The following is a 15,810-nucleotide window of genomic DNA, read 5'->3' as shown; positions in this document are numbered from 1 at the left end:
ATGGAATAGGCTGCCTTGTAAGCCTATGGAAGTGATTTCTGTGTTCAGAAAAGTACTCAAATATCAGGCTAATTTACCACTTATCAAGTATATCATTGTAGGGATTCCTACTTTTGAGTGGTAAACTGAACTAGATTACTTTTAAAGTTCTTTTTAAACAATAGATTAGAACATAATTTTGAGCTGCATTTAAAAAGTTTAGCATTTTTAATGATTCCATGTTTCTCCTTGAAACAAAAGCCCATTTTTATAAAGCATTCTTCCATTCATCTGTATGGTTGCATATCATTTTCCAAAGAATTAATATTCTCAATCACCTAAATGGTAATGGTTATGTTGTGATAATGAGAGCATGTAGCCTATTACCAATGAAGAATTCTGCCAAAGATGTGGCATAAAGAAATGTAACCAGAAAAGGAAATTAGAGAAATGATGGACAACCTACATTTATCACTGGAATCAAGAGATCCAGTGCAAGGCCCTCAGCCCATTAAATAAACCCTCTTGAGAGGATTTGAGAAGACATAGCCAGAACTAGAAGGCTTGATGGAGTTTGTAATCCACACCATTAGTGGGAGCATAAATCTAAAGGTTCATTGTAGGGAAAAGTCTAAAAGTCATCACAATGTAATTTCAATGTTGCCCTTGGGTAGTCAGAATACATTTCTTTTCCACTCTAACTCTCCAGTTTGGTAGAAGGTATTGTGCCTTATATATTATATTAAGTTCTGTTTCCTATCCTGACTTAGATTTGTTCCCTTTTCAAAACTGATATAATACTGAAGGAAAACATTTGTTAGTTTAAGGGAGAAATGAAGGGATATAATCGAAACTGCTATATGTGAAATCACAAGATCTTGGTCTGAATTCTCTAGTAATGAGAAATTACCTATGTGAGTGAACTTGGGCTAATTTCTGACTCTCTGGACCTCAATTTCCTCATTAGTATTGCAAACAATTAAAAAAAAAGTTAAGTAGCTATAATTTCCAACGCACCACGGAGCCTGGTTCTTCTAGGGGGTGGAGATACAAAGACAAAACAAAAGGAAACAATCCCTATCCTAAGGGAGCTTAAATTCGACTAGAGGATACAACTTGTATGTAGAAAAACAAATACAAAGTAATTTCTGTGAGACTAGGGTGAGCACTAACAATTTTCGGAATCAGGAAAGACTTAGGGTATTGTCAGTCTCTTAAGTTTAATGTCACCCTGATTTTAAATCAATAATTCACCGACAGTGTGAGGATTCCTCCTTCTTCATCATTACCACCCATCTCCCCTCTTCCTCTCCTCCTCCTTTCTCCCCCCCCCCCCAAGAATAAACTCCTAGATTATAGAAGGTTGGAGAAAAAAGTCAAACTAATAAGTAACTTACTTCTATTTCTCTTTCTGCAGCCTATTTGAATGTAAGTGATTGAAATAGAAGCTCCAACTTCCCCATCTCTGCATAAATTTAAGGAGAGAAGTTTTCAATTTATCAAAGAATGTCTGAATTTTACTGCTGTGATCCTCAAATCAACTCTAGCAAAGTGATGGAGAAAGCTTCCAAGGAAAAGAAAACGAAACTTTTTTATTGACGTTAATCTCCCAACCCTCCGGGATGGGAGCCAGATCAGAATGCCTTTCTTTCTTCAGTACTTGGTGATAAGAATGGCTACTATTTTCACTCCAGTACACAAGTCCCCATTTTAAGTATGGCCAACTACCGGCAGACTTACTCCTCTTTCAATCTTTCTTATTACACAATAGGAGGGGAAACCTACCCGGTGATGGGGGCAGGGCTGTTTATCCCACTCCCCTCCCCTTATCCCCCAGGCCCTCTAGGGTGCCCTCACAATTCAATGTTTGTAGAGTTGAAATGTAAACTCCTCGGCACCTTTGGGAGGAGAGCCTTTGCAGTACCTAATCCCTCCTCCCCGCCGCTTTCAGACGGCTGCATAATTGTGGGTATGGGGGCGCGTTTGGACCCCAGGGAACCTTTTGTCCCTCAAGTGGGCTCGTTCAGACACCGTTCCACGTGGAATTAATGGTTGCCAACTTTCAAAAGAGAAAAAGAAGGGTCGCAAGAAGGGGAGTAGAGGGGAGGCTCAGCTCGGGGCTGGCGGTGGGTGCAGACTCGTGAGCACGGGAAGGCCAGACCCGATAATAGTAATAATAAAAATGAAAAAAAAATCCAATTACCTGGGTGGGGAGGATTGGGAGACGTTCCGAAACTCCAAACCTCCCCCTCCCAGTCTAAGGCCCGTCATTCTAGAACCCATTCCTCAGCGAAGCAGCTCTCGCCCCCTTGGGATTAGAACCTGCGGAGCGCGGGGATTCCAGAAGACAGCCCGCTGGACCCCCGGGATGGGGAGGAGGGGGAGCATGCTTCACCCCACTCCCCTCCCCCGCCAATCATCCTCCAGCAGCGCGTGCGAGGAGGCATTTGCCGGTGACACAAAGACTTCGTGGGGAGGGCGGGCGCTGAAGACCCCTTCCAGAGACTCCGTCCTGGGAAGCAGTAGCCACAGCGGCCAGAGGGCGCGCTTCAGGGTCCGGTCCCAGCTTCCCGACTGGGCCGGAGGCCGCCAGCCCGCCAGCCAGTAAGCAAGCTGGCTAGCCCACCTCTCTCTTGCAACTGCTGTGCGAGGCAGCGGCCACTATGGCCTCCTCCGCTTGGGCTCCGTGTTAACCCCTGCCCGCCGGCCCAGCCTGGCTGCTGATTGGCTGAGGCGCGGTCCGGGCTGCGGGACGTCCCCTCCCCCACCTTATTCCCTCCCCCTCCCCCACCGGAGGCTCTGTCACCCCCCCACCCCCCCTCTTCCACAACCACCACCAACATTACCACCACCAGCACCACTACAGTCTTCCCCCCCCACCCCCGCCTCTCCGCCGTGCAAATCTCGCGAGGGAACACGCGGTTTCACTAGTGTGTTTACACCTATCACTACTAATCCGGACCGAACCGATCCGGATTAAGGGGCCGGAGGCGGGTCCCAGGCATCTGCGGTTCCGACCCTCCTCAGCCCAGCCCCCCCCTTCCCCCGAGTCGCCTCACCCGGGCTTCCCCCCGCCCCACCTTCGGGCCCGGCACCCCCCCACCCCCCCCCCACCCCCCCGCGCCTTCCCTGGCCTTTGTCCGGCGCCAGGAGGCCGGTTCCGCGGCCCCCCACGGCCTCCCCGGCCCCAGCCCCCTTCGGGCGGCCGGCTCGGTACGCGAGCCCGGGGATCTGCGGCCTCCCCGCCCCCTCCCCCTCCCTGTTTCCCTCCCTCCCTCCCTCTTTCCCTCCCCCGCCCGCCCGCCCTCGCGTGGAGCCCGGCGCCGGCGGCGGCTGCCCGGGCGGGGGGTTGCGGCGCTTAGGAGAGGCCCCGGCTCCGCCCCGGGCCTGCCCAGGGGAAGAGCGGAGCGGCCCGGAGCCGGGTCGGGTTGGGTCGGGGCCCCTCCAGGGAGGAGCGGCGGCGGCGGCGGCGGCGGCAGGTGAGAGCGCGGCCGAGCCAAGCCTGGGGCGGGGGCAGGCGCCGGGCCGGGGCCGGGACCCGGGTTGAGGCCGAGGCTGGGCCGGGCGAGCCCGGGGCTCTCGTAACCGTCCCCAGCGCCCCGGCGCTCCCCCTCCCCCTCCGGTGCACATGGATCCGGGATCTGGGCCCTACGCTTCCCGGGCCAAGGCCCCTCAGCGGCCCCGGGTGGGAGCTGTCGGGAGAGCCTCGGCATCCCCAGACGGAAGAGCGCATCTCGACCCCGGGGGCCCAGTCGCTTGCCTGCTCGGCCTAATTCCCTGCCCTGCCTTGCCTGACAGGTGGGGCCGAACTTGGGGAAAGTTTGCAGGCGGCTTGGTGCAGGGCTCTGCGAACAGGCCCCAGCCGGCGGCTGCGCTACGAGGCCCCGGGCAGTCGGGAGGGCGAGCGGCTAGGTCCCAGGCCCAGCCCCGGGGCTCACACGGAGCGAAGACTGGAGAGGGACTAGGCCCCCTCCCTTTTTTTTTTTAAACGTGCGGAGACATTAAACGTAGCAACCGCCGAGGCGTTATTTTCCAGGCCTGGGCTGGGGATGGGAGTTAGAAAAGGTCCGATGGATCTCGTGGTTTGAGAGAAGGATGCAGCTTGACGAAACCCGTCTGGGTTAATGGGAAGGACGAGACTTCGAGGAAGGCCGGTTATTTGAGGGGAGCTCAATCTTTTGTGGTATTTATGTCCCCTCCCCTCCAGGAAAATTCCGCTACACTTGAGAGTGTGTGTGTGTATGTGTATGTGTATGTGTATGTGTATGTGTGTTTTGGGGAAGGGGGGAGGTTCGGTGAAACTTTAATTTCTCTACCATTTTTTTCTCCTAGGACCCTAGACCCTTAATTCAGCAAAGGGAAGGGAAATAAAACTTCAAGGGTGTATATATTGATTGTTACTGGAAATTGTGGGCATGTTAACTTGCCAAGGAGAGGTTTGAATCATGGGGCTAGTGAACTTTAAAATCATCTTATCACCCCTCTTCTTTGCACCCTCTCCCCGATTTGCATCCTACTAACTGGTTAACTGGATGTTTGAAAGTGTCAGTTGTAATAGTGGTACATCTCTTTTTTCTCTTCAGATTTTGTGTCAGGGCTTTCTTATGGTTCTTATTTGCAGGGATTAGTCCTTGAATATAAAGGAACAGGTTTGCTGAAAGTAGCTTGTATGTTATTTAGTAATAGAGCAATTTTAAAAATGGTGTACTCTTGCCCCTCCCTGTTTGGAAGGAGTGCTAAGACAGATGTGTAGAGTCTAGGGAAATATAGTGCTGCAGGGAGTGGTCAAAAACAAAAAAAGAGAATGAGAAAAAGGATGGTTTTGTGTATAGATATGTATCCTCTACTTTCACTTTACCCTCAGTGCCCCATTACATTAAAAATAAGTGAGGCCTTTTCTCCTGAGACCTCTTCAGAGAAATCATAGTATTATTTAGAGTTGTGGCTTCTGATTCATTTTATAGTCTTATGACATTGTCATCAATGATTCATAGGAGGGGAGAGCAAACCCTTATTTCCTATATACCCTTTGCATCTGTTTTTCATAACGAAAAAGATTTATATAAAAGGATTGAGATATTTGTGTTTAACACCTAAAATTTCTCAGATTTATGGGTGAATAAAATGTTCTTAAAGTTATAAAAGATGACTTTATAAATACCATTTTATTTTCTTTGTAGTATAATAAAATTTATTGCTTAATATATACTTTGAGGAGGAAGGTTCACTTTGACTATTCAGTTATAGTCACCCTTAAATTTCATCAGACATAAAAATTGTTTTTTTCCATTATAAAGTTTTCATGCCCTCATATCTTTTTCTCTTCCCTTTTCCACTAGAAATGATGGAAGAATTGCATAGCTTGGACCCAAGGAGGCAAGAACTGTTAGAAGCCAGGTTCACCGGAGTTGGAGTTAGTAAGGTGAGTAAAAGTGATGAAACTGATGCATTTCTTAGTCTTAAGTTAAACTGATTTTATATATGTATGTAGATGTGTGTATCAGAATTGTCCAACTAGTTGAGTTAGTTGATTTGGACCATATTCTTGGTTCTTTCTGTCTCTGCTAATCATTGAAGTACTTTTTGCAAGTCAGTTAAATTTTTTTCCACCTCATTGATTTTCTTTTTCATAATACACACACCTGTTATCACGTTTGACTTCATGTATGTCAAGCATATCTGTTTTCTTTGAATAAAATATGAATTACATAGTAGTATCATAGTATATTCTTAAATTACTAAAAGTAATTCTTAAACTTTCTAGTTTGAGGCTTCTTGCATATTCGTATAATAAAATTGAGATTTTGCTATAAATCTGCAAAATCCTCATTCTACAATACCTACCTATAGTTACACATCCAGTCTCCCTTTTCACTCATGGTTTGATTTTTTTTTAGAGGTAATTTTAGAGGCTGGAATGAGAATAAAGCCTGGTAGTTGTGTTATTTTGAATAATTACATCTTCATAAATGTAAAGGCCATTACCAGTCTAAATTTCCAAATGACTTGAGTTCAAGAAGTGTAGATTGGATTCTTTAAAATTGTTCAAATGTGCATCACCATGTGGTCAAGTATTCTTTGCTTTAATAGATAAACTTTTGCTTAAGAGGTGATACTAAGGACTTCAGTCATTGAATGTTTATCATAACTGGTTGGTGAATTGATTGAACAAAACCTATTTAAAATTAAGCTTTGTGGATTCTTATTAAGGTAGAAGATATTCTTCTAAGTGCATCACCATACTTTGTTATGCATCTATGCATATGAATCTCTTTGCAAGTTTGCTTGTTTGGTAGTAAATGATTTGGTTTGATAGTCTTACTGCAGGTTTTGTAACTTTTCTTCTCTTTTAGGGATTTAGGCATTTAAATCTACTTTAAAATTTTTTGGGGGGATTACCCATGCATATGTTCTATCAATAAAAAGTTATAATTGAAAAAAAAATTTTTTAGTGGGGGGAGAATCTGTATATACTTGAACATTGAATTGTCACGTTGTATGTGCTGATTGTTGAGAGTAAATGTGATTAAAGTGTTTCCTGAAACTTCAGCTAAGATATTCTATGAGAGCTTTTTCTGCTAAAAAAAAGATATACTTTGATTTATTTGAATAGTTAAATAATTTGATTTAGAAAACTATGTATGTCTAATATTTTGCTTTAATGATTTCATGTAAAATAAAGTTTCTAGATATTATATGATGTAAGTTTATGGCCAATTTGTTTGGGGTTTAAATTCATTGGACTTCGTTATCATTGGTGGGTATTATAAGAAATATAATATTGTAGAAAGAACTTTGAGTTGGAGTTTTAAGTACTTACATTGGTTTTGCTTTTGGAAAGAACGTTAAGTGTTCTATAGTTGAATATACCAGGCCAAATGCCCTTCTCTGGCTACCACTTGTCTAAGTGTGTGGTGGTCTCATGCTAGAATGTGAGCTCCTTGCTGTTTGAGAAATCTTTTTTTTTTTTTTTAATTTCTTCAGGCGTACTAAACATTGTGTCTGCCCCATAGTAAGTGCATTTTCATTCATTGAGTCATTCTTAGCTGTATTGCATACTACCTGTGCAACATTTTATAAGTCATTTAATTTCTTTGTGCCTTTAAAATGAGAAGATTGGAATACTGTATGATAAAAACTACAAATTCTATTCTGAAGAAATAAGGAAGGATAGACTATATGTTAATAGTGAGTATTAAATTATATGTTTGTGAGAGAAATGTGAAATAATGTATAGGTATAGGTATATTAAAAGTACATATATTTATCTTTGAGGCATCAAATTAGATAATATGTGTAAAGAGGTTTGTAACCACTTTGTAAATTTTAAAGCAGTATATAAATGAGAACTGTTGTTATTCTTCACTATTCTGTACTGCATTTATGATCTTGGCAAGTTGCTTAACTTTTGTGCACCTCAGTTTCCTCTCTGTAAAATGGTTGGAGATGGATTAGAAAAAAAAAGAGGTTGGATTAGATAGCCTTTAAAATCTCTTCCAGTTCTAATATATTACGCTGTGACTATGTGATGTTTGAGAGCCCGTTTCAATTTTAGATTCCATGATCTGTCCCTCACTGTTTGAATTAACACTGAAAATGGCTGTATCTTATGTGTATGAGGGAGTATGAGGGAGGAGATGGAGGAGGAATGACAGTTTCAATGCTTTAATTAAGATTATGGCAAAGTTTAGCTAGTGACAGGAAATCTTAATGTAGTTGTAGGCTTCTGACTGCAAAATGGGAAGTTCTGCTTCGGTATCTATGTAAAGGGGGAAAAAAATACCCTATTATTTCCAAATAAGAAAACTATGTGATTGAAAGGAATGATGTAGCAGGTAAAAGGGTTTGTAGTGTCAGGGAACCTGTGAAAGAAACTTCAGTAAATTATATCATAAATATAATTTGAGAATAACACTTGCATTTTGTGGTGACTTTGAATTTATTTTACCTGTCATTAATAAGTTAGTGTAATTCTTACATGCCTTTATTTGAAATAAAAGATGCAATTGGGAGTGAAGAGGATACCTTTTTGGAAAAGTTTATTCCCCATCTTCAATTCAATTACTGGGCCCTAGTTCAGAATATTCATAATAATGCTTTTGAGATACCTATGACAGATTTCAATTTTGCAAAGGCCTGAAAGATTTTACTTGCATTTTCAGAAAACAGTTATTTCCCTCCGTTAGTGCCATCTAGTGGGGTTGGCATAACTTCTTGGACTGTGTCTGTTTTTTCTAAAGTTTTTGTGACAATTTATTACTTTTTGATGGTTATAGAAGGAAAATACAAGTAAAGGTTCATGTCATGAATGCTTTACCACTAATTAAGTAGCAGTTTTAAAAATTACTAGCCACCGTATAGCTCTAGTCATGACATTTGCTTTTTGCATTATAAAAATTAGGTCTGACCAGAATGACCAAGCATGTGTAATAGTCCATTGTGCTTATCTGGGTTTTTTCGTGCTTCCTAATTTCCGTAGATATTTGGAGTAATTCAGTAATTCAATTATCTGTGCCACAATGCCTCTCATCACAACTAGTCTAAAATCTTTTATACGTGGTTTTGCAATGCACTGCATATACAATTATTTATAAAAACAGAAATGGTCCTGTAATTAGTATAAAGAACTTTTTGGTGAGGAAATTTCCAGTGCTTGTTAGAACCTGCTCTGAAACTTAGTTTTAGAGAGTTGCCTAGAGTAATGAGAAGCCAAATGATTTGTCCAGGGTCACAGTGCCAAGATGTATCAGAACTGGGACTTGAATTTAAGGCCTTCTGGTTTTGAGGCTGAAATCTCTATTCATTATACTATATTACCTCTCTCTAAAATATAGTTTTTAACTTAAGTTCCTGAATAGAGACTAGTAGTATAGTTACTTTCTGTGAGGTCCAGGAGCAACTCTGGGGTTAAAATTTCTTTTGGTAATTTTAGAAATGGAATAAGATGAGATAGAATTCTATTTTACTTTTTAAGAGCTGAAACCACGATTTTAAAAAGCAAATTAGTTAGAGTGGTTGGTAAACATCGCACATTCTTTTTTTTTTTTTTCCATTTGGACACGACACATCCCACTTTTTTATTAAATATTGACTATAGGTAACTCATGAAGTTTGTAATCTCTATATACATGGTAGGAGATATTTTTACATTATTATAATTTTTTTAATGAAAGCATATGCATCACAGACCTATTCTTCTTCCTATCTCTCCATTCCATTATGAAAACTATAGCTAGTCTCTGTTTTCATATATATATATATATATATATATATATATATATATATATATATATATATATATATATATTTTAATGGGGAAATCTACCAAGGCAAATCTATGCCAAGCAAATGCTGCATATAGTTTTAGAGATTTTCTGGGGGCATTGAGAGGTTAAGGGGATAACTAGAATCACATTGTTAAGAAAAATGTAGCCATCCATCAATTATGAAAATGGGGAAAAACTTTTCAGGGTTGGGGGGGGGTCCATTTGCCATTTAGTGATCCATTGATTCTTTGACATTTGATTTCTTAGTGCAATAAGGCTTGACTCTTAAATACTATGTAGAAAAATAAGAAAATAATAACATTGAATAAGAGCCAGCAGTGTATGGGACTTGGTTGCATTCATTATACATTGTTAACTATTTAACATGGAAATATTCATTATAATTTGTAATAAATTGATGTGTATTTTCCACTTGATAAATGATATTAAAACATTTTTCAGGTAAACATTCTAAGAAATTGGAATTTAAATGTATAGTAATATTGTTTCAATAAATTTTTTTTTTAAAGGAATTGTGCTCCTAGAGTTGTTATACTTATTCTTAAGATCTTAGATTTGCACTTTTTCTATGCTTTTCCCCTTACTTTGTTTCTTGCTATCAGGACTTCACCTTCAGGGAGAGTTGGTAACACTAGGCCTATGCTCTCTTCTGGGGATGAATGCCCCATTCATAAGGTACTATGTTCATCTCCTCCTCTCCTAATCTTTATGATATAGAATCTCTAGCAAAATCCACTTCTGCCGCTTGCTACTTTACCTATTCTTTTTTCACCATCTACTTCAGCCCTATCCTTCCTAAAAAATTCCATTCCAGCTCTGCTCACTGTCTTCCACTAAGTTCTCTTTTTTCTCCTTTTTCTATAAGTAACAAACACTTTCTTTCTTAGTGGTTTTTTTTTTTTGTTGTTGTTTTGTTTTGTTTTTGTTTTTCCCTCATGTCCTTTTCATCTTTTGATATTCATGGAGACTAAGTCTGGTCCAAAAGACCTATTGCATTTATATTCACCCCCTCTAGCAATGGATACATCTTTTAAATTTTCTCCCTTCTCCTTATTTACTCTATCCAAGACACTGGATCAGGAGAAGGAGAAAGCATCTTTCTTGCTTACCACTATTACTTCTAAATCTTTCTTGCTTCTGTTATGTAGCACCTTGTCTTCTTTTAAGAAACATTTCTTCCAGATTTGTCACTTTAAACTGATTCTGGTTGTGAATATCAGCCTTCAGACCAGTTCATAATCTTCACCCCCACCCTTGTCTTGTCTAGGGGATTTCAGTATATCTGTTATATACTTCCACTCCTCCAGCTCGTGTGACCTGTGTTATCTAGCTCAGCTTCACATATATCTTAACATTTTTACAGGTGTTCTGATTCAATGATTAAGAATTCAGAATTTCCTCCATTGGATCTTATACAGTTATTGTCTCTCCCAGTATTTTATTGGTCTTAAATTTCTTTGATTTCAGTGTCTGATGCTTTCTTGTTAAGTACTTTTACCAAGCCATCACTTCATTTGCTTCCCTTTCCGGTTTTAGAAAAAAATTATCTGAAGTTTACAGACAGTTTCAGTTTTTATATCACATTACATATCTATTCTTTCTCTACCCAGTAAGCCATCTCTCTATTTAAAAAGGAGGGGAGAAAGCAGTTTAGTAGATCTAACACATCAATAGAGTTAGACTTAAATTCATTTTCACAACTTTATGTTCTGACCAAAGAAAGGAGGAAGATACATTTTTGTTAAGTTTTTTTGTTCTTTCCTTTTATATTGCTGTTTCATTGTGTGTATTCTTTTCCTAGTTTTGCTTATTTTACTATTCATAAATGTTCCCATATTTCTGAATTCTTCTTATTTAATGTTTATTATGATTCATTAAGATAGGGTGACTTTCAAGTTATTATATGAGATGTAATGTAATGGAAGTAGTTGAAACTTGATTATGATGAGTAGCTGGTCTTTGAATTAGAAATACTTGTTTCAGTTCCTACCTTTGATATATATGAGTTGTTTAGCATTGTGGATGGAGAATTATTACATACCTGGTTTAAATCATGAAACCTTTGAATCTAAGGCAACTCAACACATTACAGAGCAAATGTTGGTCTTGACTGTCAGAGGTAACCTCATGGGGACTTCCTTATTACCAATCAAACTTAAATAGAAATATTCTAGTGATTATATTGACTTAGAAAACTACTAATTAACATCTATATTGTATTTTTGTTTTGCTAAATATTTCTATATTACATTTTAATCTTATTAGGTAAGTGTCTTTTGACACCTTCACTCTAAATTGGAATTTTGGTGCAAAACAAAACAGTTCATTTACCACAATTTTTTTAGCCATTTCACATTTGATGGGCACCTATTTTATTTCCAGTTCTGTCACAGAAAGTGCTGTCTTAAATATTTTTGTGTATACAAAAAAGATATGGACATTTTAGTCACTTTTTTAAAGCATAATTTCAAATTTGCTATCCAAAATGCTTAAATTAGGTTATACTTCATCAGCAGTCTTATCATTTTTGTCAGTTTGTTGTAAAACCTTGAGTTATTTTTTGCATTTTTTTTCTTAAAGTAATTTTTCAATAGTTTGTAGACATTCTTGGGAACTTTTTCTTTGTGTTCAATGCTAGTAGTCCTTGGTATTATATTGTTTCTTCCTTTTATGTCTTAAATATCAGATTCTAATCAAGTATTTAATGTAAATTATAATTTATTTTTGCTAGTGGAATTGATTTTGTGTATTTGTAAAAGTTTTTCAATGTATGTAATGCAAATTATTTATTTGATCTTATCTCTATCCCTTGTTTGGTATTCTTCCCTTAGTCATAGTTGTGAAAGATAATTTGTCTCATTCTTTTCTAATTTTTTTTGGTATGACATATTCATAATTAACATCACTATTGAAATAAGTCTGTTGAAAGTGTTTTCTCAAGCCTCCTAAACTCTCTACCTTTCACTATTTTCTAGTTCCTCATTTCTTAGTAAAGAATTTCACCTCTCACTTGATAAAGGAGTATAAATAAGCTCCCTTTTTCCACTTTACATCTCAAAATTAAATTATTCCTTAACCTTATCATTAGAGATTGGAATAAAAGATAAAGTGCCCCTTTTACTAAGAATACCCCTTTTACTTATACCCTTAATCGCTTTTTTTGGGGGGGGGTTCCCTGCAATCACCTCTCTCTCCAAACTTGTCTCGCTCTTAGATAAAAGTTCCTTCCTTGCTGCTTTTAACATGCTTCTAATGTTTAAAAAAAAAAAAAAAAAAAAAAAAAAAAACTTTCATTTAAATTGGCCATTTCCTCAAGGAGCTGTCTGTATCTCTCCTCCCTTTTATAGCCAAATTTCTAGAAAAAAATTTTCTGTATTTTTGTTGCTTCTGTTTCCTTTTCTCTTATTTATTTTATCACTCACCTAAAATTTCTCTCTGCAAAATTACTAATGATATCTTAATTGCCCAGTGCTTGGCTTTTTCTCATTACTCATTTTTTAAAATCAATTTTTGGATATCTTTTGTTTAAAATTACCTTCCTCCTAAACTGTGCTTTTTATTAGAGATTCACTTCTTATATTAAAAAGAATTTTAAAAGTTCAGCAAAATTAACATATTGAAAAGGCTGATATATATGTATTCTATATATAGATTCCCTACACTCTATAGAGGAGGAAAAGGGAAAAATTATCTTCTCATATCTCTTTTTTGGGGCCATACTTGGTCTTTGTAATTTGAAAAAAAAAATTTTTTTTTGGAGGGGGGGGGGCAAGGAAATTCTAGTTAAGTGACTTGTCCAGGGTTACACAGCTAAAGAATCTTGACTGTCTGAGAACAGATTTGAACTCAGGTCCTCCTGACTGCAGCACCAATGTTCTACTTATTGCATCATCTAACTGCCCTGAAAACATATACTTTTGATTATTTTGTGGATCTTTCCATTTACATTTTGGAATCATTGGGTATTTTATTTTCTTGACTGTGCTTCACATGTTTACCCATGATATTCATCATTCATTTTTTTCTTACGAAACAAAAATATTCCATTATATTCCTATACCACAACTTGTTTAGCCGTCCCTTGATAGAGTGTAAGTTCCTTGTGGGTACTTACTCTTACTAGGTCCCTACCTTACTAGGTCCCTAATGCCTGCCCTAGTGCATGGCTTGTTGATTGATAGGCCTATTTTGGCATATTATCTAAATTGATATTCCTTTTTTTTTTTTTTTTTTTTTTTAAGTTTGTTTTTTTTCTTCTGAGGCTAGGGTTAAGTGACTTGCCTAGGGTCACACAGCTAGGAAGTGTTAAGTGTCTGAGACCACATTTGAACTCAGGTCTTCCTGAATTAAAGGCTGGTGCTCTATCCACTGCATCACCTAGTTGCCCCCGATATTCCTCTTTTGAAGAAGTGTGATACAGGGGAAAGAAAACTAGATTTGGAGTAGAGGAGCTGGTTTCAGTTTCCCCTGTCAAGCCACTTAACTTCTCTATACCTCAGCTTACTCATCTGATGAGAGAGAATGGGTTGTACTAGATGAATAATACCTATGGACCCTTGTTATTGTTATAATATTATTCTGCTGTTGTTATTCTGTTCCCAGTACCTAGCCTGACACATATTAAACTAGTTCCACTTTATTCCTAAACATTTTGAAACCATTTCTGGGTAATCTTTCTCAGGAAGATGTGTTTGTCACCAATCAAAATTCCTGGAGCATTTGTAGGAGTTAAAGGTATGTCAGATGTTCTGTTAGTCCTCAATCCATTGCAGAGATTGCATTTTTAAGACTTATTGTGTCAAAGGAATCTTTGTCAGGAAATTGATCTGTTATTTCCTAATCAAGAAGACCTTTATTATCATATTCCTTTTGGATACTAGGCTATAAAAAAAAAGAAGAGAGGAGTCAAGGACTAGCCTTATTCTTAAAGTAGCTTTTCATTCCAGACAAATAAAAGCATAATTATTACAAAAGGAAAGAGACTATGGCTCTAACAAACTGGGAAAAAAGTAATTCTGGCAGTGACTAGAGGGCATTGTTAATAATAGCAGGGAATTACTTCTGAAATGGCATGCTTTTTCCAAATTTTCATACCTTTGGGATGCCTTTCTGTAGTGGTGGGTGTGTGTGTGTGTGTGTGTGTGTGTGTGTGTGTGTGTGTGTGTGTGTGTGTGTGTGTGTGTAATTCAATGGAATTCAGGAATTTGGTAGTTACATAAACTCATAATTATATTAAATAATTTTCTATAATTTATGTACTTTTAAAATTTAGACTATTGCAATGTTGTCAGTACTTCTATTTGTTTTTTTCTAATAGGTGTATCCTTTTAGACACGAGACTAATTTTATTTAGATTATTGAATCTAGGCTAATATTTGTTAAAATTCTGTAGAACCTTAAACAAAGCATTGATCTTAAGATATCTGTAACATAATGATACATGTATTCCCACTAGTATTTTTTACATAGCAAATTCATTCAAACTGTGCTGACCAATTTGTAAATAAATTGTCTTTTCCTCCCACTCATTTTTTGTTGGTGAATTATTTTATAATTAGGATTTAACATGCTTAATTCTTTAGTTCTCTTGGTATGCTTATTATAATGCTAGATTGCCAAGTTGAGAATGGAGGGAATGCAATAGGTATAAAATGTCAATTTTCATTAAGCCACACTCCTCATTACTCTTCCCTACAGAATGACATACCTTGGAATTGCAATTTATACTTTCATCATAATTTTCACGTATATTATAATTCACTTAGCGTAAATAAGTTCTTAGTTGGGAGGGTGAGATATTTAGCTAAGGTAAGAGTCTACCTTTTTGGTCATATTCAATAAAGGGACTCAGTTTATAGTCAAGTCAATGAGCATTTATTAAGTGGTTTTTTATGTGCCAAGAACTGTGTGCTTAGATTTGGTGGATAAAAAGAAAGCAACATAATCTTTACCTTCAAGGAGCTTACAGTTTAATGGAGGAGACAACATGCAAACAACTATGTACAAAACAATGTTGATTAATACTGATATTGGAAATCATGGAAGATTTTCATAGATGAGATAGTATTTTAAGTTGGGTTGTCAAGGATTGATAGGGATCCAAGAGTCAAAGAAAGGAAGGGAAGGTTTTCTAGGGATAAGGAACAGATTGGGTAGAGATAAATAAGGGTGTATCTGGGAAAACGTTTAATTGAGTTTAATTGAGTTTTAACTGAAGTTTAAAGTATTAAAGAAGAATGAGTATACGATTGGAAAGGTAGGATGGTGCCATATTGTGGTGCCTTTGAATACCAGGCAAAGGAGTTTCAGTTTTATCCTGGAGATAACTAGCTAAAGAATCAGCTATAGATAGAATAAATTTGAGATAATCACAGGGGGAAACCCCAGAAAATAGCAATTTAAAGTTGTTCATAATACATGTATTAAAGAATTGAAAAATAAAATGCTATGAGGTTCTGTTGTACCTTTACAGACCAAATCTTGAGTATTGTGCTCAGTTTGGGGGACATATTTTGGGAAGAATGTTGGCAAATTGGAGTGCTTC

General features: G+C 38.2%; 1 protein-coding gene across 4 annotated transcripts in view; it reads left to right on the top strand.

The window, feature by feature from the left end:
- Nucleotides 1–3,140: 3,140 nt before the first annotated feature.
- TLK2 (tousled like kinase 2) overlaps nt 3,141–15,810 on the top strand; it is a 136,102-nt gene continuing 123,432 nt past the window's right edge. For 2 of the 4 annotated variants that reach the window (XM_074260937.1, XM_074260938.1), the window contains exons 1-2: nt 3,141–3,458; nt 5,319–5,401. In XM_074260937.1, the coding sequence (XP_074117038.1) occupies nt 5,321–5,401 (81 nt within the window). In that variant the 5' untranslated portion in view covers nt 3,141–3,458; nt 5,319–5,320. Of the gene's footprint in view, nt 3,459–3,615; nt 3,778–5,318; nt 5,402–15,810 lie in introns of those variants that run through there. The other 2 variants (XM_074260935.1, XM_074260936.1) reach the window with 2 other exon arrangements.

This window comes from Sminthopsis crassicaudata, chromosome 4 (genome assembly GCF_048593235.1).
Source record: "Sminthopsis crassicaudata isolate SCR6 chromosome 4, ASM4859323v1, whole genome shotgun sequence".
Classification (NCBI taxonomy): Eukaryota; Metazoa; Chordata; class Mammalia; order Dasyuromorphia; family Dasyuridae; genus Sminthopsis; species Sminthopsis crassicaudata.
This window is presented reverse-complemented; position numbering and strand designations above follow the sequence as displayed.